A 25619-nucleotide genomic window follows, 5' to 3' on the forward strand; every position below is an offset into this window, starting at 1 on the left:
TTAATAAGGAACTTATTTTAATGGAAGTACAAACAAAAACAGCATACAAAAAAAAAAAGGTTTCAAATGATCATCTAAGTCAGACATGAGTTATTTGATTCAGAATTTTTCACTGCTCAAAGAGCAGAAAATTACATTCAGGCATTTAGTCAGGATGAAACCACTGCTACCCATTAAGCACAGAAATCTTTAAAAAATGAGAGTCAGAACACTATGGGGAAGACACATTCTATAAAAGACTGGGGGCAAAAAAAAAAAAAAAAATTCACTGTTTCCAATCATCCTAGTCTTTTGAGGAGGTGCGCACAGGCACGGTGATGATCTTTACGGTGATGAGGCTGGCCTTCAACATTTCTCACTTCCGACCATTGGAACGTGAACGACTGAAAAGAAAGACAAATTACGTAAGCATAACTGTTAATACTCCAGCTGTGCCATTACACAACTATTCTCAAGTGTTAACCTACCTGCGTGATCTTGAGAAAGATCTTGAAGGTTTATAGTTTCTATCGCGGGACAAAGACCTCTCTCTTTTCCTCTCTCTGGAAAGGGACCTATAAAAGTCAAGTAAATGCAAGAATATATATTATAGTTACCTCATTACTAAGGAGCTGTAAGAGGAGATGCAAAGTTACAGTTTATATCCATATGAATAGCCATTATTTAAAATGGAAATGTGGTTATGGTGTTGACATTAGTTGCAGAAGGGTTATAAAAATATTTGAGCAACTTACCTGCTCCGACTACGACTAAAGCTCCGTCTCCTAGGAGACCTATATAAAGATGCAAGAAATATTAACAAGTCAGGAGACAATATGGCCAAAAAATATTAATAATGCATGAAGCCTCATGCAATCGTTTTGTGGAGTTGATAGTAATTGGCCTTCAATTAATTTTTATGAAGCCCAATATGGGCCAAACATTATTAACTATCAGAAATGCCTGTTCCTGATTCATTTGCCAAACCTTTGATCAAAAAGATTTCAGTTGGAAACTACTGAAACACAGAGGGATGTTTTTTTTTTTTTTAAAAAGGAAAAAGGTTATACCTCAAAACCACCAAATAAACAAATTTCAATGTCGTGAAGCGGGAGGAAAAGGCATTAACTTACTATTTTGTTTTCAACAAGCTAGTTATGATGCAGTGAAGCTGAGTACTGGTCAGGAGGGCGTAATTTGCGGGGAGATTTTGCCAGATGGTTGCTAGATGTTAACAGCTATACAGAAGGTGGCTGAAGATGTCAGCCAGATGAGAACTGCTGACGATATGTTGTCATGTAGACATTTGGGGAGGGCCATAAGACCCGTTGATTGGTTGTAAGTGTGGCGTGGTTGGTTTTGCCGATCAGGTTAACGTTGGAGGAGGTGAATGACCCTGAGAGAGGCATGCTCAGGAACCAATGGGCTGGTGGCCATGCTTGGATCATGTGAGCTGATTGGTGTACGCTGGTCACATGATGCTGAAAGAGGACTAGTTGACTGACTCAGAGGAAGATGAGTAGAGGCTTGGTGATGTCTCTGAAAGGGGGGGTGGGGTGGTCAGCTTCATTAATATAAATAGAAAAATGACATAAAATCCAAACAATAAGAAGATTCTTTGGAAATCTGTAACTACAATTCAATTGAATGAATATTCCTAAGCAAAAACTCAATGCACTCATTAGAGCCCGACCGATATATCGGCCGGCCGATATTATCGGACGATATGAGCTTAATGCATTTAAATCGGCATCGGCAATGAAACATGAGAAACAGAGTCTCATGCTTCACTCATGTTATGAGTGATGCATAGTTTGCGCACCATAGGGAGCTCTGCAACTCCCCAGTTGACAACAGCGCCAGAAATCAACTACAGAAGCAAGTGATCAGCCAAGCCAAGGAGATGTACTGTTTTGACGGTGAGTCTATCATTCGTCATGTGAAATGATTTAGTTCATACACTGTATATAAAAACGGTGTGGTAGTTCTAGCTAACGGTCCTATCATTATCACTTCTAAATATTCTATAACATCACTTACAGCCGCTATTGCATTGCTATATTAGATTAGCCACAAAGCTAATACCATGTTTATCAGTGGAAGAGCGCGAACATTAATAAGTAGGGGTGCTCCGATCACGATCGGCCGATCGTTAATGCGCATCTCGTCAGTAAAGCCGGTTCTCTAATCAGCGGTTAATTGCATCAGGTGCATGATTTCACATAGAGCAGCTGTTACTACACAGAGCCGTTGTTAACTGAGAAGATGCACCAATAAACGCTGAAAATGAACATGGATTTGCCCTATTAATAAGAGGTCAAACTGTAACGTTAGCGTTTAACTAATTCTAAATATATCTGCAGTGTTTTCCACATAATCACCGCGTAACTGTGGCAGGGGGCGTCTGTAGTCAATGACTAGAAGTTATGTACAGCGTGCCTCGAAAAAACAACTGTTATGTTATTCTATAGCTAATATAGCTTCCTTTTTAGCAGGCCCCTTAAATGCTTGCTATTAACTACTTGTTTGAAGGTGGTTCTTCTCAAAATTGACCACGGTGTGTTCATGACACTAACGTTAACCATTCAACTTCGAATTGATTCCGTAAACTTCCGGTAACAGTAGGCTAACTTTACGTTCGCCAGCGCATGACGATGTTTTGATTCAGACTGCACAAAGAGAAGAGGAGAAGATATACGGGTTCGTTGTGAATGTGTCTGTGAGAGCAACTATAGTGTAGTTACAGTAACTACAGTAGGTGTGTCAGAAAGGATTAAAACAGAGGTGACATGTAAATAAATGTGAGCTGAACAAGCTCTTTTTTCTTTTTTACAGATTGTTTCAAAGCAGTTTACAGACATAACAGGAAAATGTTGTAATAATATTGTTAAATATAAGTAGGTAATAGATAATACCTGTTGCTTGACAAATAAAAACATACATATATATATATATATATAGATTTCTCATTTTTGCCTATGTAGGAGATCCCTGTTTATTATTATTATAATTCTAATGATGACATGAGTAAAGATACATGGTGATATTATTAATACACATGCTTATTCTTTCTCGGTCTCTCTTTCTGCCCTACAGATGGCTTAAAAAGGTGAATGCTGTAGCAGCAAAGTGTGGGACTACTTCTGCAAACACTTTAACTTTAGTATTATAATTTATTTACAGTACACACACAGACTGTTAAAACCAGCTTCAACTGGAAGAAAGTAAAAGTGTTAAATGTTTAAAATCAGACTTTTTTGATCATTAAAAAATATATACTTTTGATGTGCAATTGTTTAGTCATTGAGACTGTAATCTAAGGCTTTTTTTTTTACATAAATCCCTTCTGGAAAATGGTTTATACAGTCCACATACATAGAACAGGCAGATATTTTGCTATTGAATGTTGTGTAAGTAAAGTTTATAGGAAATGGGTCTAATATCCAGTTTATTTTCAAAATAAAAATATCGGCTTATAAATCGCTCTTCTCGAGTTAATATCTGCATCGGCCCCCAAAAATCCATATCGGTTGGGCTCTAGCACTCATTTAGAATAGAGAACATCGGTAGAGGGGAATGAAGCATTAGCTAACCAATCCAAAAGCTGAAAACTGATCAGTGCAAGGACAGCACAAGGAAGGTTTTCAAACAGCTTGCCTGAATTTATTAAAAGATGCTGGCTTTGTCAGTCTTCACACCTTGGCTCGTCATTCTGCCCATGACTAAGCTTGAGGTGAAAGGAATTTTTAAGACATCCAGCCTTGTTTGAGAGCAGAAAAAGGAACCATACCGGCGTCTAGGGGGTGGGCTGCGGCGTCTATAATCATCACGAGGGCGACGATTCCAAGAAGGGGGTGGTCCTCGATACCTTGACCGTTTTTCACCACTGGACAGTTCAACTCTCACTCGACAACCACACAGTGTTCTGAAGCAGACATAAAAAAGATTAAATGACCTTTCTACATCAAACAGTAAATACACTGAGTTAAAGTAACAAATAGCTGCATCATACTGATTACTTTATTTTAAATAGCATCAAAAATGGCTGCGTTTACACTTGGCATTAACACACAATCACCATGACCTGATTAAGCAGATCTGTTAATCAGTCTTACACCATGTCATCAAGTGACTACTCTATCTGGATAACCGATCAGAAGACTTTTTACGGTGCAATATTTAAATAAGTCTTACACCATGTCTACACCAGAAGCGAGCAGCGTGCTGCGACTAAACAAAATATTATAGAACCAGTTATAGTCAGTAATGCTGTCTACACTGGATGTGGCGCGACACAACATGACACAACAAATACTCGACAGTAAACTGTTGCCTTGTTCCATTTATGATGTACTGACACAAAGTTCAAGTGATTTGCAATGGTCACTTTATCGCATCCAGTGTAGACAGCCTGAAGCTGTTCCGGCGCAACAACGGTCTGTCTGATGTAGACAGGGTGTAAAGTGTACGAATCCCAGTAGCGCTCCATGTCCTAGTGACCTCCATCTTTCTTCTGACAATTCGGGAGAGAGGGGGATGGGAATTTGCGTTACGTTGACCTGCAAATGCAGACATGATGGCTGGATTGCATTTACATTACACTGAGCTCCGATCACAATGTGTCCTCAACTACCTGATAACCTCAACTTTTGGTTCCAAAAATAAGGTAATATATTACTCTAATATGGTCATTCATTTTACTGTTTAAATTATAAAACACTATGACAAGGTAATGTTTCATTTATTATATATTTATTCATTCATTGCATTTTATATTATCATATCACACATAGATCGGCATTTTCTATTATGTCTAAGCTCTAAATCAAAATTTATACGTGATATGACTTAATATATAATTAGCATCAAACAATATAATTCAGATTCTCAAGGATTAAAGATAAAACAATTAAATAAAAAAAATTGCACAATCGTCAATTAAATGCAAAATATGCACTAAACATATAAACGACCAATGAACAAAATATGAAGAAACCGCATGGCACACTTTTTCTTAGCGTCCGTTTCCATAGTGGCATGTCACTCTGTTGAGAATGTCTTGAGTCTTAATCAGGAACATACTCTGAATGAACTTAAGCAAGGTTTGGGGTTAATCAACCAAACGTTCAGGGTTTAGCTGACAGTAATTTAACCATGCTTTCTGGAATACACCCCAGGACACGCTGATCAGATAACACTTGGATGGGTTAAATGCAGAGCACAAATTCTGGGATATCATATTTGCCTACTTCACTAATATTTCAAGTTATGAATTTTTTTTTTATTGTCTTAGCTTACAATAATAACCCCTGGTACAACTATGTACATTTGGGTAGTTTTTTTCAAACAATATCCAATTGTGAAATCCTTTGCTTAACCAGAATAATTTAATCTGCAGGACAATTGCTATTTCAGAGGACTAATTTAATTAGATGCTCTTACCTTCCGTCAAGCTCCCTCACAGCATCAGTTGCATCTCTGGGGTCCTCAAACTCCACAAAAGCAAAGCCGGGGGGATTTCTTGCCACCCACACGCTCCTCAAGGGACCATAATAGCCAAATGCTCTCTCCAACTCAGTTTTGTTACCACTGTTGCCCAAATTACCAACATATACTTTACAATCCAGTGGGCAGTCCCGGCTTAGGGAAGGGTCTGTAGAGGGGGGAAAAAAGTTTAATATCAAGTATTAAACTGTATTTTTAGGTGCCATTTGTCTATCCCACCTCTTCTAGCACACTAAAATAAATCATAGCTGGAGTGGAGGTTAGAAAAAATTTAATAAAGACTTACCTCCCATACTTTCACCAACTCCAGACTCTGAGCTGCACACCTAAAATGCTGCAAGAAATTAAACATAAGCACAGAGACTATGACTATGCAATTAAACTGGACGATACAAGCCTAACGACTCAACTGTGTTACGTTTAAACGATGCAATATGTAACGATCGAAATTGTCACTAAAGAGGTTGAAAAGTGACTTTGGAGACAATAAAAAAGTATAGTACAATCAAAGTCTAATTAAACATAATACGAATGGATATGTTACACACTAAAAGTTATTTACCAAGCTAACAGGCTAGCGTGCTCGTTCACAGGCGTAAGGTTACACACTTCAAAAGAGCAAGAACAGCCATATCAAAGTGAAATAAATGGGAAGATTCGACTACATTGTAATTAACGTGCCCCTTATAGTTATTAAATAACGAAGGTTTCATTTTCTTACCGCTAAGTCTGCTTTGTTTGCGTTAGCGAACTGCGGCTAAACACTGTGATGCTAGCTCGCTAATAGTAGTGACCAGATCCTCGCGAGCAAATCTGAAAGTAAAGCACTTCCGGTTAACGTCAAGAACGCGGACATCGAAAGAAAAGCTCATAGGCCTAAAAATACGCTACATTTCTGCCCAGGAACATCGAACACAGAGATAAGACAACGATATTTTAAGTCGTCAAATGTTTTAATACTTCACATAACAGCGTCTAAATGACGAATTTGGACTAATAGGTCGAGCACAGTTATAAATAACAGACCTTACCTGTTCATTCTTCTATGTTATAATGAATTAATCTCAGAACTACTTCGGAGAACACTCAAGATTGTTTTCATTAGTTGTTAACATTAAACAAATTAATTATATATTTGTATTAATATGTTCAATACTTGTTTTAGCATAATAGGTACCCTATGTATACCTACTTATTTCTCTGTAATATTTTATATAAAGGCTACAATGTATTTGATTAAAAATAATCACATATTGTTTTGGAAATAAAAAAATGAATGAAATAGAAATATATAATAATAAAATAAACGTTAATTATAATTATTATTTTTGTTACTTTTGGTATCTTGGGGTCAATAGTTCAGCCCTTGTTTTGGATCAAGCAAAAACCAGGGGAGTTCTGTAACACATACCTTGTATTCAAATAAAGAGCATTTTACTGACTGGCTTTATTTTGAGTGTCTTTTTGCCTCACTGGGCACTCTGCATGTTTACATCTACCTCACCCTTATCATACTCTTCTGGTGTTTTGTCATTTATATTTATTGCTGTTTTTTTATGTAATATCTAAACAAAAAGCATTCCTTCGAGAGCCCAATATATATTTTCCTCATTCTTATGTTCGATGTGTAGGCAATTTGTATGCAACACAATGTGAATTTATGTTACCACACAGGACACAGAATGTGTTTTTCCTCCCAGATTAGTACTGCACATTCTGTTCTATTTTGCTTCCTGATGACTGGTTAGCCTCTCATGAACCCGCCCTCTCACTCACCATAAAAGCAAGATATACTTACGCACTGAAGCACACACACACACACATACACACACTTTTTGTGGTTCTTGTGTCTTTATTTAACTCTTGATAAGTTACTTAGACTCACACCCAATGAAACGACATTGGTACTACATTAATGGGAAGTATATGTTTTTGATACATTTAATGTAAAGTTCATTCTCCTTACAACTAGTGGATATTTCTATACATGTTAGTGGCACTCAAAAATGACATAAAACATAATCATACGCACTTTACATTCCTATATCTGTTAAATGTTACCTTAGACTAATTTGAAATGTAAACATGCATTGTATAAAGCAAATCGGGTTATCTTTAATAATTCTTTGTGAGAACATTTTAAGAGATCTAAGATTTAATTAAAAAAATCTCACATTGATGTACATTGATAAACTCCACAATTTTGATTGAATTGTGTTTTCTCGTCCAATTTGCTTATACTGTATTAAACCTATAGTGCAAAACAGCAAGTGCTAACTTGTTTGGTCTTGGAAGAATTTTCTCCCCCTTAAAAGAGATTGTTTAGCATGCTGTAAATGTCCCTACTACCTGACAGATGACTGAAAAAAGGTGTCCTGAAATGACCTTTGTAAAAAGAAGAAGAAGAAGAAAGAAATGTATGACCATCTGAAGCTTTTGCTTTAAATGACTCTGAGGTGCTTTCTCAGACAGTTATTTGTTTTGGGTTTTCTGACGTCTTTGGAGGAAAGGTTTTTTAAATGGTGGTTGCGATATTTGAAATAGCATACCAGTCAACATTTTGAAATGAATATGTTTTTTTTATGTTTTTGAAATAAGTCTCTCATGCTCACCAAGTATGTTATATATATATAAAACAGTTAATTAATATTTTATAATGTAATTAAAATGTAATTGTTTCTATTTACTTATATATATATATATATATATATATATATATATATATATATATATATATATATATATATATATATATATATATATATATATATATATATATATATATTTTTTTTTACAATGTAATTTATTCATGTGATGGCAAAGATGATTTTTTAATAGTAATATTTCACAGCCTTACTGTTTTTACTGTATTTTTTTATCAAATAAATGCAGCTTTGGTATGCAAGAGACTTCTTCAAAAGCTTTTAAAAATACTTTATTATTCCAAACTTTTGTCTAGTAGTAATTATGCTATTTCTATGTATAATTTGCAGAATAGCACTTTTAGATTCATGGAATACCCAGATGACATACTACATTTACCAAAATATGCAATAAAGCACTCTGTGCAGAATACTGTATCCCTCAAAGCAATGCTTGCACTTGGCCTTCCATTTCCTATGTGATATTTGAAGCAATTTCAGCTGTGACAAGACTGAACATGGCAAAATATAAAGAACGTTTAATTAAAAGCACTAAAACAACTGTATTTTATTTTAAAGCTCTCTCACACACACACACGCACGCACGCACACACACACACACACACACATCTATATATATATATATATATATATATATATATATATATATATATATATATATATATATATATATAATATTGCCGAAATCACATTTGTGCCTTCTACAAAAGATATATAATGCTTAACTATCTCCCATAGGGTAGGTCTGTTTATATGGTTTAATTAAAAGGCTGTTAGCCTTTCCTTCTGTAAGGCTGCATAGTCATCTATAGGACACACATTAAGAAGACAAGACTAGTTGTCATGACAATGTCAAAAGATGCATATTGATTTACACACAAAAAAGAAAAAAGCTTACATAAAATGTTAATCCTTTTACAACTTGAAACTACTTCATTTTAGGACATGCTAATAGTAAAGTTTTTTTTTTCAGTTCTTTGTGACCCAGTTCTTTGTGACCCACGCTGTTAATGAAACACGTCATATTTCTAAGTTATAGACGTCAGTTTCCTGTTATTGGCGCCATAAATGTGGTTCTATGTACCTGCTGTTGCAGACCACCATTACATCTCACGCTTTCTAATGCCAAAAAGCAGGTCCGTGCATTCAGGCGAATAAAGACACTTATTACACATGTTAATTCCACTTCACAGAAGTTTGTATTAAATGTACTTAAGCTGCAGGCTAAAAACAGACGACGCGTGTGCGCAAGACCAGGTTTGTCAAGTTCAGTAGCACTTCTTACCTCCGTTGTGTCGATGAGTCAGTCAACAGAGTCTCTTCCCTTCACCACACGTGCCACTGTGAGCTAGAACATTTAGTTCTTGACGCGCGGACCTACTGATCTGAGAAACCAGTGGAAAAACGAGCAGGATTATTCTCTTGACTGTAACCCAAAAATCGACATTATTTGGCGACAAGGTGATACTCCTATAATCACTCATTATTGCATGCTATTCCTTTAAATAATTTTCGTCTACAAGCCTCATGTCCTATCTGAAAATATGTAACATTTGGATACCATTGCATAGGCTGTGGACCCATAAATGATTCTCGTTTCTACTGCTGGACGATTGACATATTTGTATATTAAATGACAAAATAGGAATAATGTGAAAAAGTAGCATTGTGACAATTGAGTGTTTTGGATTACAAAACAGATTATCCATATCCTCTGTAACCATCTGTTAATGGTTGGTGAATCAATGTTCAGTGAGAAATAATCTAGTAATTAAGTCTAATTTTAATAATCTACTATGACATACATTTAGCATGATGTAAGGCTCTAGAACACAGGATGTTAACTGAACTGAAACTAGTATCCTGTTATTGACATACTTTAAATATTTATTTTAAAATTGCTCTGTGGATGATGAAAAAGTACATATAAGTGCATAACATAATATGTAGGCTATGTAGAAATTGTATATATATTTTGGACATACCACATTTTAAAATTGTGTAGGTTTCTGATATTACAGCATTTCCATGTATTATTTCATATTCCACCTATATGCTAAAAATGTAAATCTGAATACTGCAAAGATACTAGGAATTAAGTTACAGTTTTGATGATCCATTAATTCATTAATTGCTCTGGAAATGCATTGTTTTTTTCTTTTCAAATGGACTATTCAGTGGTTAATAAACCACAAACCACAGATGGTGATCTTTATACATCTAAACCATAATAAAAAAATATTACTTTAGTACATTAACGAGATGCATTTCAAGTATTTTACCCTGTTGTCAGTAAAAGCTATGACTGTTAATGACTAATTTGTAACTCTAGAAACTGGAGTGAATTGTTCTGAAATAACAGTTTCAGGTTTGTTGAGGCAAATTGGAGCTAAACTCTGCAGGACACCGGACCTCTAGGACCGAATTTGGATACCCCTGACCTAGATTAATGGGCTGTTCATCTTTTGATAGAAGGAACCCATCATATTCTGAATGTAATCACCACAAAGCCTTCAGTAGAGAATAATGTCTTTATACTTATTTGTTTAACAGCAGAAGTGTTTTTATTTTTTATTTCATTTTCATGTCAGAATCGTAAGACAAAAAAACAAAATATTGATTAAGAATAAAAATGAACAGAGTGATTTTTATCTGATAAATTAAATTATCAGGCAACACAAACAGGAAAAAGGTCAAACAAGTTCACTCGGAGTGTCTCCACTTGGACCTTGCTGGCAGTGACATATTGGTCTGAATCCTTATCTTTGAAAGCCCCTCACTTGTTTGCTTGTGTCATTCACACTGAGGAGTTTCACATTATATGCTCTTTTGCAGATTCCTGCTGCTAAGATACCAAAATAAGGCTTTCTTTCCTGCTTGAGTACTTCAATGTCTAGATAATCCTGGAAAAAAGCAGGCCTATTGTTATACTAGAGCTCTATGATTTCAGTTCATTACATTTTGGGCACATTTGAAAATGTTTGTATCAATCAAAACAATCAAATAAATGAACTAAACAACATGTATCTATCTCTGATATTGTATCTGCACAAAATACATAATAACTTGAACCGCTTAAACAGATCTTATCTTTCAATCACATCATGTTCCTTGTTTACCTAACCATCTGAAATTATTTTTTAAAATATGGCTTGAAAAGGGAAATCAATCCCTTTAAACTCAGACAGTCATGCATGGCACCTATTGTGTTCCTGCTGACACCTTTTGTTGCTCTCTGAATAAGCCAGGAACATTTTGTTACAGTTCCAGTCTATAGAGGCCTTTGAAGCAGATAACATGTTGCCATTGCTGATGTTATTCAGTATTTGGCATGCTAACTTAAAAAGCTGGATTTGATTTCAAGATATCATCATGACATGGTATTATTCTGTGTAGAAATTAAATGTAAATAATCAAATAAGATATTAAAACACTAATTTATTGAAGATGCTGTTCAGCTTTAAATGTATAGTATTCGAAATTTCTTACGGAACAGACAATGCATGATCTTAAATAGAAAACATTTCTTTACAGAATATTTTGTTTTGGTTTATAAAATAAAAATAAAATAAAAACTTGAGTAAAACATGATAGCTTTAAATTACAGTACAATATAAAAAAGATTAAAAAACAATAAATGCAGTGTCACTGTAAAATACTATTAAAAATGTATGGAAGCAAAAAACTATTAGCATGTTTTATGGTTAAAATCTTTATGATATTCAACAATAAAATCCATGTGACTTACAAAACAACAACATTTATAGTAAAATGTTTTGAAATTACAATTAAGAGGTTCCAGCATGAGACTTCACATTTTCTAATATTCTATTGATAAACATTTACATCTTTAGTATGGATAGTATTTAGATATTTAGTTTTATTATAAACTAACTAATAATAACAAACTAATAATAAAGTTTGTAATGAATCTGTAGCCAGGTATATATATATATATATATATATATATATATATATATATATATATATATATATATATATATATAGATAGATAGATAGATAGATAGATAGATAGATAGATAGATAGATAGATAGATATATTACCACACACATTTTTTTTCAATGGATTCTATCATTTTAAACTTCCACGGTTACAAAACGTCATTCAGTCGTGTTGTTCTTTCCGCATATCGCTGTGCTCTGACTGTGTGGTTGCACATGCTGTTCTTAACTTGAGCTGTTCAGTCAGCACACAACGGGTTACGGGTCAGGGTGTCTACTAGGACACTGTGTTCTCATCAGCGCGAGCTACAGTACAGCTGGAACATTGTGTTACTTTGTGGAGAGTTTCCAAGGCCTGCCCTTAATTTTCACACTACACTGCCCTCCCCCCCGCGTTAACTCCTCCCCCTTTAGTCTTATTTCATTTTCCCCAATGTCTCGCAGAGGCGTTTCGTGCTGACGAGTATTAGTGTGTAGAAGTGTAAAATACTGCCGGTAGAACATCTAGTACTCTCGCGCTGAGAGGGCGGGCTCATTTCCCTTTAAGCTGCTTGGCATTCGCCGGTAAAACAAACTGAAGTTGCATATGGACGGATATATGGTCAAACACACGAGAGGAACGAGTAACAAAAGGGAAATATTGTAAGTCTTTATTTCATGCCTGTTTTTATTCTTTATCATCACATAAACTACCTTTTATATTTAAAACTGCGTTCTTAATATGGTCACTACCAGCCTATACTGCATGTTTTCTCATGGTGCTATGCTTCATATCTAAAATCAAGTAAAAAAGCGCACTTAATTTATAATTATACACGTTATTTAACAATTCAGCTTATTCCACGTGTCCAAAATGTGGACATATATTTTAATTAAAATGAAAGAATAAATACTAATGTTGTAAAGAAAACCGTAGCTGTCATAAAAGTAACATTGCCTATTGCTTTGTTTCATAGCCCGTTGTTGCGTTTGAGATGTAGGTACGGAGCATTGTACGAAACTGGACGTGATGCACCCATTTTTAATTCTGATGCTAGAGTGCTCCTTGAATTTATATTCATTTAACTTGACTTTTTTATATTACATTTCACCTCCATATTGTACACACTTCTTACTATTTCAAAGACTCTCTTTCTAAGATTGTCTCATTAATCCATCAAACCCTTAAGGACAGATGTTTTTGGTGTTTATGGTGTAGAAATGAGAAACATGTTTATTGACTGAAAAAGTGTTTTTTTTTTTTTTTTTTTTTTGCCTTAGGCTTTTTTATTTTTATTTTGAGATGTGCTGAGAATTCAGGTTTTCCTAGATTTGTAAATTATGTCATTTCACGTCCCCCGTAACCGTTATATAGATGCGTCTCATGAACTTGGTTACACAGACTTGCTTCCTCAAGCATATTTTCATAAAATCTGTTTAGATTATAATTCATATTTGGTAACACTTTTGAATTAGTTAATTCAATTAGTTAATTTTATTTAAGTACTTTAGTTATGAACTAAACAAAAAAATCCCTCTACAGCATTTATTAATCTTAGTTAATGTTAATTTCAACATTTAGCTACTATTGCATTATTCAAATCAAAAGTTGTGCTTTGTTAACATTAGTTAATGCACTTTGAATTAGCATGAATAAACAATGAATAACGGTATTTTCATGAACTAACATTAACAAAGATTAATGAATACAGTAAAAAAATTATTGTTCATTTTAAAAAAAATATTAATTAATACATTAACTAACATTAACTTATGGAACCTTATTCTAAAGTGTTACCTCATATTTTAATGTAATTTACAAGTGGATCCTTGTGTCTTTTACAGAAAATCCCATTTGGTTAGTAAGCAACCACATATTCAAGTCAGGGAGGATTCAATATTATAATTAGAGAATCAACCATTGAAATTATTTTCCCTTGTATTAATATTAGGGTCAGATGCATCCCCTTCACTATTTATGTGATCACACCTTTGATTTTTACGTAAGAGATGTTTTTTCGAGAGTTGCAAAAGCATCATTGTCTACAGATAATTTAATTTTGATGTTTTGGATAGCTTGAATGTCATTAATACAGAAAGAGACTGGGTGTCTGACAAGGTTATTAAATAGGAATCTATGTGCATACATGTTGTTGTTTTACTGCGAACGGTATGTTCAGGGATGGAATGAGTCAACTGCTTCTGAACGCTCTTCTTTGTAACAGAAATGCCTGTTGCAATCTCACCACATTGCGGACATCTGAGATGGAGCTCCAATAATGGCTTAGAAAAGTCACACCACCTTTAAATGAGTCGATCACTGGAGAGAAAGACTTAGTGGGCTGTAGAAGCATGAATTAAGGGTGGGTGATATGGAGGGCCGACTTATGCCTTTACGGGGCCCTAAGCAGAATTTTATTTTGGGGGCCCCTTGGTGACGTCAATACGACTAATTATTGTCAATGCTTGATTATTCATACACTACAAGTCTAACACACATTATCAGTTTTATTTGTAGCTGTTTTGCTTACATCATTCAAATGTTTTTACCCTTATATGATTTTTAATTGTAACAGCAAACCCACAAGAGTGGTCAGGTGTTAATCTGCACTTTAACATTCAAAGTCTTAGAAAACTAAGTGGGATACCTATATGGTGTACTGAAAACTAGCTAAATAAACCAGCCTGGTGGCCACGGGGTCCCTAAGCAGCCCCTTAGTTGGCTTATGCCTTTGGCCAGCTCTGGCGATATGGCAAAAAATATCATATCAAATTTTTTTTCAGGAATATCACTATTCGTAATTTTAACACAATTTTGCCAATTTTCTGAGAAGTACAGCCAAACTATTTCCCCTATTTTAAAAACAAATGAAAGAAGAATGGCAGACATCTATGCCAAAGTGGGTGAAGATAATTTTTTATATATTTGTTATTATAAAAGAAGAACAAAGATACTCATTACAAATACACATAATATACAAATAAAACAAAGGAGTAGGTGTATTTAGCAGCATTCAAGAAACTGAATGGACAAATATAAAAAAAAACATTATATATACTTACACATATAACTTAGTCCAGTAAGCAGGTGCTTTTAGAGTGTGGATGCCTCAGGTGTACGCACTTAGAAAAAGCGCACGTGAAAACACCACGCAAATTAAATGTTTAACCGGCAAGGCTTTAAAGCACATGCAAATAATGTACTTTTGTGATTGTGAATAAGTGCACTGTCCCGAGAGTGTAACTCTACCACTAAGTTAACATATGATGTGAATGTTTAACCAGCAAGGCTTTAAAGCACATGCAAATAATATACTTTTGTGATTGTGAATAAGTGCATTAACCGGTGAGTGTAACTCTACCGCTGAGTTAACATTTGATGTGAATGTATGTCGGGAAGTACAGTGCCAGAACTGCAACTTACTGAATGTGCGCTGTAGCACGATACTACAATATTTATTCAAAAGTAGTTTTTAGAGTTTTTAGGCTACTTCTTATACAATAAGATGTTTAACATAAAATGTGTATTTTATTTATGCGTCCATTACAGTGATAAGACTTTCTGGTATTGCAATTGTATCTTTGACTCTTTTTGATTTACTATACATCCACCTCCTTCATCTTGGGTTTTCAGGTCAGGCTCAATGAACGATACGCTTCCACAGCAATGAGGTTAGAGCCAGGATGGTAGCAGACTATTTTTGTAGATGCGTCTTCTGCGAGTCAAATAGTCCTGGACTGTTAATTGTCACTCTACCATATTCCCATTCCAAGACATAATTCCTAAATTGATATGCAGTGAGGTGAATGTTTGTATTAACGAATATATATTATACTTTCAGTGCTGAAATATGTTAGTTATAAATTGCTAAGTTTGGCAAAGGGAAATTCCAGAATAAAATAGACATACAATTTTTCATGTCTTTATTTAGGTATCTGCTACTAAATCTGCTCTTATGCATTCAATGAATTTTCCTTGAAATTGATTTGCTTCCTGAAACCTTCAGTTTGTGTATGTAGATAAAAATGAAGGTCTTTTATTGGGAGCCTTGAGTCATTGTAGTGTCTCGTCGCCTAAAGTAAAGTGGACGGGACTGAATGTTCCCTTCTCTGTTTTGTTTTGTTCCTGTGTCTTTTTACTAGGTTTACTGACATAAATCTCCCAAGACATCCTTCTCTAAAAATCTGAATTTGTGCCAGGAACTCTAAATAAAAGGAACATAGTGTTCCGCCACACGTTCACAATCTGTGGTGAACATTTAAATAAAAATAATCCAAAACCCTACATGCATATGCTTTTAAACACGCACACACACACAGACAGGTAAAAATGGTCAATTTTTCTATACAAAACAAAAACAAAACAATTAAGACAATCTTTTGAATAATGACACAAAGATCTACGATATATACGCAAAGATATACGCAGCCTCACATTTTTATTTATTATGCATATTTGAGTGCATCCTTTTCAAAACTACGCATCATAACTTTCAAGGTTTGATAAATGAATTGAAAAAAACAAGCCAGCCTCACAAAAGAAGGATTACAAAATATTTTTCTATAAAGAAATGCCCCCCAAGCATATGTGGAAATTTGATTGTGAAGATTTGCATTTGTTTCAAGACAGCAGTGCTTTATTATTTTCGGTTAAAATTATATTTGGCTAAAATTACGTTTGTTTTCTAGGGGAACACGGGTATGTATGAGTGGCGAGATGTCATCTTTAGAGGACATCTTTTCCACTAACCAGTGCCCAACTGCTGTCTTTACCTCACAAGGCACTGATGTCACTCCAAACGGTGACTGTGGAGTATGTAAGGTAATCCTGTTAGTTTTTAATTTCTGAATTTTCATGTAGTAGTGAATGATACATTGGGTATAAAGTTTGCAATCACTAGTGAAAGTTCTCCTATTTTATACTTTTTTAAAAATTGAATATAAACTTCTTTTTTTAATAACATTTTATATTATGTTTAATTAAAAAAAAGTCACAATGTCTTTAGGAATGTTCTGTCATTTGAGTCTGCTAAAATGATACTATTTTCATGTAAATTTCAAACGTTTCCAATACATTTTACATCCACTCGTTCATGCATGCTTGTGGTGTTGATTCAAGGAGCATATGCTTTATTGAAGTGGACTTATGAGAGTTAGTGAAAACATGACATAAATCAGTGGATTTTGTTTCACATTCGGAATGATCTGGTGTTCATTTAAAATAACAATGAGGTTGTGTAAGGATGGATTGTTATTTTTTTCTCCCATGTGTCTCTAAAGATTGTGAAACAGCATGGTGTGGAGGGGGAAAAGCCGATGATTGGGGACAGGGTGCATGTCCACTACACTGGCAGACTCCTAAATGGCAAGAAGTTTGACTCCAGTCTAGACCGTAAAGAGCCTTTTGTTTTCAATGTGGGAAAAGGTAATTGATTTCACAGATTGATATTTCAAATTTAATTTAATCATTTTACAAATTTAAAGTGTTGTTATTGAAATGTTAAAAGAGGGCCAGTTGTTATTTGATGAAAGAAACTCTATGCTATGATATGCTATCTATACATATTTTTTCACATTCAATAATCATAACATGGCCCACTATGCAGTGTGTAGGTTATTTGCTTGATTCAGTTGTGGACAGTGGTCACATGTATTCGGTTTTTGAAGGACTTGCTTAACCTTAAATTAAAGTGCCTACTCAACTCGTGTAGTAGAAAACCAAAATGAACTGCGCAAACCTTAATAAAAGCAGACATTAGTCACATGAACTCTCTTGTGGTTAACTGTAATTGCTTTTTCAGTTAAGCAACGTACATCATACTGTTCATGTTCCATCCACATGCTAAGCAAAACTCTACTCCTCCCCACATAACAGAAACTCTTCGAATGTCATCATAAAAGGACATTAAACATTTTTAATTTCAAAAACACTTAATTTTATCATTTACCCATCCAGTCCCCTGCAAGGCAAGCTGGGAACTAGAATCCTCTTTTGCAGTTTCAGCTACAAATCTTTAAAATAGTAATAATAAACTTTATTATTATTACTAAACTTCATAAAACCTAAAAATAACATTTGAAATAAATAATTAATGTAGTCCCACCACAATTAAGCTTTTATTTTGCACCTTAAATGAGCTACAAATAAATCACTAGTTCATTTTGATTAAGCTGAAAAGCGCAAATCAAATATAATTTGAACGTTTTGTTTTATAAGATTATTTTAAAAGAATAATAAAAAAACATTTTCTTCCTTGAGGATATTAAATATTTTACACTGAAATGTCTATGATTTTTAGGATGCTACTCTATCAAAAGTGTCTGTTAAATGGAATAATTATGTAACCTGCCAATTTCATTTCTCACTTAAGAGCAAGGCTGAAATTCCTGTTTAATGACATTTGCGTTTGACAGTTGCATTTAAAAAGGGGTGTAATCGCTGGAATGTGTAGACATGTGGTGCTTTCCTTGTTATCTGCTGTTTCATTCTCAAAGAAACAATTTGTATTTAATCTTAAAGGGTATTGACAGTATTAATCACATAAGATTATATGAAAATGAGCCACAAATGAATTTTTTTGAGTGTCTGTGGATTATGAAGTTTTATTGTTAATTGTTAAAACTAATTTAATTAAATTGTTAATTAAATAAGTAATCTATTTGTATATAAATAAGCAATATAACAAGTTTATACTTTGATTTACTTTTAAGGTTTTTTCTTATAATGACAAAAGCATTGAATTCATGAAGTACTGTCTGGATGATTCACACAGGTCAGGTCATCAAGGCATGGGACATTGTTGTGTGTTCCATGCAGAAAGGAGAGGTGTGTGTGATACTCTGTAAGCCTGAATATGCATACGGTTCAGCTGGCAGCCCCCCAAAGGTTCCTCCCAATGCCACACTTGTGTTTGAGGTAGGAACATCTTGCAATTAGGTATCCTACAAATACACGGATGAATAATGAAAATTATTTTGTAAAGAAGTTTGCAGAGAATATATTATTGTTTCTTCAACCATGAACACTTTTGACACTTTCTGTTGGACATTTATAAAGTATTTTATTTTTCAATTTAGTTTTAATGTGACTTTTATATGACAAATAGAAGAAAAAAAAATCATCCACTGAGACAAAAGTGTTAGAAACTTTGTTATATTTGTCTCTCTGTGGTGTGTACAATGGTAGACCCAGAAGAAAAAAACCTATTTTCGTATAAACTTGTTATCTTTAAAAGTACAAATGGTTCTGCTTCCCACAATCAGATTGAGCTGCTGAGCTTCAGAGGGGAGGAGCTTTTAGAAGATGGTGGGATCCTGAGGAGAATAAAGGTCAAAGGCGAAGGCTATAACAATCCTAATGAAGGGGCCACAGTACAAGGTACATTTTGAGAATTTAGAATGTTCGGAATGTGCTTGTTCTTCATTGATAATGCATTCACATGATCTCTGTCCCTTTTGGATACAATATTAATGCTGTCTGGTCTCTGCTCCTCAGTACACTTGAAGGGGTGGTGTGGAGGTCGGTTATTTGATTCTCGAGATGTCACCTTTGTTGTGGGTGAATCAGAGGATGTGGGTGTTCCTTTAGGAGTGGACAGGGCCATGGAGAAAATCCAAAAGGGGGAATGCTGTTTATTATACCTAAAGCCAAAGTAAGATTTACTTTTAATAGTTACTGTATTTACTGTATATTGTTTGGCAAGGATTAAAGGGGTCATATGACGTTGCTAAAAAAGAACATTATTTCGTGTATTTGATGTAATGAAATGTGTTTATGCGGTTCAAAAAACACATTATTTTCCACATAAGGGCCTTTTGCTCCGTTTTAGTTCCAGAACTAAATACTAAAGTACTGATTAGTAAATCAACAAGTACAGTGTACGATTTTGCGCAAACTATTTCCAAGTACGATTTATAGGTTTGCATTCGTACCGACAGTGTGTACTAGGACGTGACGTAAGCCGGTCGACAGCGATGTCATTTGTGCGCGGCTTTCCACAACATTAACAAAGAAGAATAATAAGAATAACATTTATCGCTGTACATCATACTTGCGAAATAAATTGACACAATGTTTACAGTATGTTTACACAGCGTTTTAAATCATGGCGGGTGAGAGCGTTTACAAACAAGTGTGGCCAATCAATGTCTACTTATGTCACATTTAGTACCAGTTGTGCTGGTTAGACCCTGCTCCGGAGCAGGAGCTAGTTTGGTTCTCGAAAAAGGTACTGTCCGGTACTGAAATCGCACACAGTTCCTGCGGTACAAAAAACTGGGTAGTTCCACAATTAGTTCTGGTACTATGGAAAGATTCCTGCAGTGCGAAAGGCCCTATAATATACATTATTGTTGCTCCTCTATGCCCCCCTTTCTGAAATACATCAATTTTTACAAAGCTCATCATTTTGAAAAGCAAGGTGTGCTCTCATTGGCAAGCTATCTAGTGCATGGGATTTGGTTGAATAACTCAAGCGTGTGATGGAAATGTTTCGCCCCTTGTCATACTGTGATGCCGTCTCCCGGCACGACAAAACAAAACCAAAAAAACTCATTACAAACGAGGCATTTGTAGCATCCAGTGGGGACATAATTACTGATTATAATGACTTATACTGTGTTTTTACACGTTGTGTTGCATTGCGTCATTTAAACATAAAACCATGTCTGCATTTGTGATTGGAGAAATGACAAACAACAAGCACTACTTTACACTGCTCAAAACTCACGTTTGTATCATCAGTGGCAAATCCTTTAAATATTAAAACATACTTACAGGCTGTGAGTCAGCATTATTTGTCAGGACACCGACATTGTAGGCTACTCTTCCAGGAAACAGTTCTCGTCCTCTGTAAAATGCATTGCAAACATCTGAATATTTGGTTTGAACTGTTCTGGAACAGTGTTATAAATACAACTTAACCACTGATTTATAGTTGTGTCCTCTTTTGGAAGAGCAAACAAAGTAGTTTCGCTTTCATTACAAAACACACAGCTTCTGCATCCGACAACTCGCTGCCATATGAAGCAATGACTTTTGCACGAAGGCACCTCTTTAGACTGATTTTGGACAGGCTTCTGAGGCAGCTTAACAGTTTGGTGTTAACTTAACAAAAATTGTATTACTATAATACTGATTTCTCACTAGAGATAACATCAAGAGTGCAAAAAGTTAGTCAGAAATATACATTTACACAAAAACTGGCCACCAAATGCAACTTTCAGATACCATCTTTATTTTTTAGCTCAATAGTCACAGAATGGAACGCACAGGATTGTGGGATATCAATGTCAGCGAAGGATACATCTATGCTGCCTTCAAAATGCCTTAAAACTTTGGATTCGGATGTGCCATGATGACTTCCTGCCTTTGAATGCCTAATCCGAAGGCAGCATTTTAGAGCTTTTGGATGCAGGCAGCATCTCCAAGATATGGTGGCGGTGGCAGCGACAGCAACAAACCTACAGCAAGAATAAAACATACCTTCTTTCTTTGGGCAGTGTTATGCAAATCTTTCCACACAGTGACGTAGATGTAGGGACGTGCTTAAACGATACGTTTTAGGAGGGCGTGGATGAGTCTTGTCATTTCTAAAGAATATCTCTTTGGGTTTGAGACTTTAGTCTTTGCAACTTTAGGGATCTTATCTATCCACGAACAGCTTGTAACACTCCAAAGAGAAAGGAAAACTTGAAATCGCATCATATGACCCCTTTAATATAATAAAATGTAATATAATATAATATATTATAATATAATAAAGCTGACAATCAAGATTCAGCCATGTGTAAACTACTATAAAATATTTCCATGCCAATTACATGAATATAACAAAGCCATTAAGCATAATGCTGCTCATATCTGACATACTCATATTATATATACATATATAGATCTCCAACTTACTCAGTTTATTTTATGCTTTCAGGTATGGTTTTGGCAAAGAGGGTAAAAAAGAATATGACATTGGATCAAATGCAGAACTACTATATGAAGTTACACTGAAAAACTTTGAAAAGGTGAGATAATTTGAATTTTCTACCCAAAAGTATTTATTCCAAAAGTGTTCTGTTTCAGTGTGATCTTAGAATTGTGGAACCCACTGTACGTGCATGTGTGTGTATGTCTGTGTATGTCTGTGTGTGTGTGTGTATACATATATATATCCTTTGAATTATTTTTTAATTGTTTTATTACATAAATAATGAATCAAACAGACAGGGTTAAAATAGCCAGACCTCCCTCGCAAACAAATATCTTTAAAAGGGTTGAAAATCCCATAATACAGTTAAATTGCGCCACCTAATGGTTATAGACAGAACAGACAGAAAATCTAGGAAGCCTAACAATTCCTCATGTTGTTTTCCCCAGGCCAAAGAATTCTGGGAAATGGACCTTAAAGAAAAATTAGAACGTGCTGATTTAGTCAAACAAAAAGGGACGCAGTATTTCAAGGTTTGTTTCCTTTTTAGTTGTTTTTTATTTTATTGTAGACAAGCATTCTGCATTTTGTTTTTGCTTTACTAATAGTGAATACATAAAACTAAAAGTAATTTTAATATATGTATATGTATTTACTTAATTATACTACGAATAAACAATTTATCTTAAAATGTTACAAATGTTATTCTATTGGATAGGTTATATTTTTTCCTTTGAGTTCAAATGCGTATTACAATCATCTTTTGAGTCTTGTTTTTTAAGCGTTCAGGTAATTAACAGCCTGCTTTATACTGTGCATTCAGGCTGGACGGTACAGCTATGCTGTAATTCAGTACCAGCAGATTGTAAACTGGTTAGAGATGGAGTGTGGTACAGGAAAAGAGCAGCTACAAGCCATCCAGGCCCTGCTATTAGTGGCCCATCTGAATCTTGCCCTGTGTTTTCTGCGATTGCGTGAATACTCTCAAACAGTGGAGAACTGCAACAAGGTACATTCAGACAGCGGTGAACAAAATATCATCTTATGTGTTTCAAAAAAACTATTTCTTACTGTGTTTTACTGGTTGTCATTACTAGGTTATTGACCTGGACCCAGAAAATGAGAAAGCTTTGTATCGACGAGGTGAAGCGCGTCTGTTGCGTAACGAGTTCAGCATGGCTATGGTGGACTTCAAGCAAGTTTTGCAAGTGAACTCATTCAACCGCGCTGCTCGCAGCCAGATAGCCATCTGTCGGCGCAAGATTCGTGAACACGATGAGCGTGACAAAAAGATCTATGCAAACATGTTCCAGAGGTTTGCTGAACACGATGCTAAGGTATGCCAACTAACACTGAATTCTTGACAAATTCACTCAGGAATGCGGCATTGGGAAGTGCTTTATTCTTTACTTGAATAAAAAATGCCCTTGGTTGTACTCAACAAAACTAACCAAAAAAATAATAATAATAAACATGAACACAGCCAAGACTGAGACATAATCTAGTATTCGCAACTATTTCTTCCATTTTGTATTTTTGGGTAAGAATAAGAAGCACTTCTAACATAAGAAAACATTTCTGGAACCTGCATCTGAAATGGCATGTATTTACACAGTTTATGACATGGATTCATTTAAACTGCAAATACAGTTGTAAAAAAAGGCTTAATGCTTTGTATTTAACATAAAACTTTAAATACTTACATTTTTTGAAATAACACCTACCGCCAGTAGGTGACAGCAAGTGAATGTTTATAAGTGAGTCATATATTTTACCTATAAGGTTATATATATAAGTCAGCAATAACTATTTTAGTTACATATGCTTAGTTGCATATGCTTAGTTACATATACATATGCATATGTTACATATACAAAAAATTTGTTTTTGTAATTTTTTTTAAATACATGTCTATCTTTTAAATGTATTTATGTAATATCAACATGTATTGACAGGTTTTAGTGTAGATACTGTATATACATGTACATGTCAAATATGTCCATGTATGTGTTACACATACATTTATATTTATTTGGGCTAGATATATATGAAATTATTACAGTTTCTAATGTTTTATATCCTGCATGTTTTTAATTCATATCACTATATTTCATATATGTACATATATAACATTTGCATATGGGTTTAATGCTAAAGTAATATATGTATATGATATATACATATATAAGAACTGAATACATTAAAAACATAAAAAAAACTCAGTTAATTTTGTGATTCCAGAAGTTCTGTATTCCAGAACTGTATATTCTTCTTTTTCTTCTTCAAAATAATAAAAATAAAGGTTGTTGATGGAAGAAAAAAAAAATAGATTAAAGGTTAAATTTTATATTTTCATTTTTTTGGCAAACTATCATTTAAATAACTGATATATGTATTATTTTAGGGACTTTGAACATACTATTAGTTATATGTTGATTCTGTTTGTAGGTGGGACGATTAAAAAGGAAAAAAGAAGACAGTGGAATTTCAGATCAGAATAAGCAGGGACTAAAGAGACCTCGTCTCAGTCAGGACGGCTCCTAAAACTCGAGACGCATTCAGGACGCCCAAAGCAAGGAGGTCAGGCTGTGGAGATGGCTGGACCATCCTCAATCGCGTCATGAGAGAGGCCATGGGTAGAGGCGTGGATGAACCCTCAATACACCTTGACCTCAGACCTCATTATTTTTTAGACTGAAAAACAAATGCTGGGAAGGATTTGCATAGTGGTTTATTTATGTTGAGGAGCTTAAGACCTTAGTGACATTCCTGAAATGAAAAAACAACAACAACAACAAAAACCAAAGCGCACAATTCTATGACCACCAGTAAACCTGTACGATGCATGCCTTAGCTATCAGAAAGGCATTCATCTGCTGCATTAATGCAAAAGCATTACAGACTTGAATATAACCTAGCACCTTACAATTTACTGTACAGTATTCGGTGTAATTGCATTGACTTTGTGCATAATCAGATTAGTTTAAGTTTGCAGTGGTGGAATGTGGACTGGGGAGGGGGGGCTTGATGCTTTTTCTATTATATTTGTATTAGTGTGTATAATATTTAGATTCAAGTGACCATAGTGGGAAGCTGGACCTAAAAGTGCAATCCTCCCATTGGGGAAAACCTATTTTGCGACTCTACCAGCTGTATTCTTTGAGAAGTCGCCGAAGGCCCACATTCACAAACACACTTTTGATACTTTTGAGAGACTTGTGCATGCCTCTTTACTGCATCCTGGGAACGTCCTCGATTTGGGACTGTATCTGCAGGTTACTTTCAACCTGAAACCCAGTAGATATACTTGACTGAAAAATTCAATAGCTATATTTTTGAGCTGCATTTCCAACACAATTAAAAGCTCAAATGATTTTTAGACAAATCTTTTGACAAGATAGGAATATTTCAAAGAATTGTTTTCTTAAAACCCACTTGTTGATTTGATCAAATATTAACCAGTGTGGTTTGCATGTCTTTCAGTATGTTCCCCATATTTCAGACCATTTTAAAAATATTATTAATAGTAAACGGTTTGTTACCTTTTTTTCTGTTTACAGTTTGATGCATTACAGCAGGCCTGTCAATAAATATTCAAAGAAAACTG

The 25619-nt window shown here is 34.7% G+C and overlaps 2 protein-coding genes across 4 annotated transcripts; one reads left to right on the forward strand and one right to left on the reverse strand.

Moving 5' to 3' along the window:
* Positions 1-9522, reverse strand: srsf3a (serine and arginine rich splicing factor 3a). Of its 2 annotated transcripts, none has more exons than XM_052599970.1 (7): positions 9433-9522; positions 5771-5818; positions 5422-5632; positions 3770-3904; positions 735-773; positions 468-554; positions 1-383 (listed from the first exon to the last, which is right to left on the reverse strand). In XM_052599970.1, exons 2-7 carry the CDS (start codon positions 5775-5777, stop codon positions 356-358), a joined length of 507 nt encoding a protein of 168 aa, XP_052455930.1. In that variant the 5' UTR covers positions 5778-5818; positions 9433-9522; the 3' UTR covers positions 1-355. The 2 variants fall into 2 exon arrangements, with proteins under 2 accessions (XP_052455930.1, XP_052455929.1); XM_052599969.1 differs by lacking the exon at positions 9433-9522 and adding an exon at positions 6206-6297.
* On the forward strand, positions 9460-25619 carry LOC128015797 (peptidyl-prolyl cis-trans isomerase FKBP5). Of its 2 annotated transcripts, none has more exons than XM_052599964.1 (11): positions 9460-9608; positions 16779-16911; positions 17370-17514; positions 18863-19005; positions 19353-19467; positions 19585-19741; positions 22019-22109; positions 22462-22545; positions 22836-23021; positions 23110-23349; positions 24461-25619. In XM_052599964.1, the coding sequence occupies exons 2-11, from the start codon at positions 16795-16797 to the stop codon at positions 24554-24556; spliced, it is 1374 nt and encodes a 457-aa protein (XP_052455924.1). In that variant the 5' UTR covers positions 9460-9608; positions 16779-16794; the 3' UTR covers positions 24557-25619. The 2 variants fall into 2 exon arrangements, with proteins under 2 accessions (XP_052455924.1, XP_052455923.1); XM_052599963.1 differs by lacking the exon at positions 9460-9608 and adding an exon at positions 12554-12752.

The sequence above is a fragment of the Carassius gibelio genome, chromosome A6, assembly GCF_023724105.1.
Source record: "Carassius gibelio isolate Cgi1373 ecotype wild population from Czech Republic chromosome A6, carGib1.2-hapl.c, whole genome shotgun sequence".
Lineage (NCBI taxonomy): Eukaryota > Metazoa > Chordata > Actinopteri > Cypriniformes > Cyprinidae > Carassius > Carassius gibelio.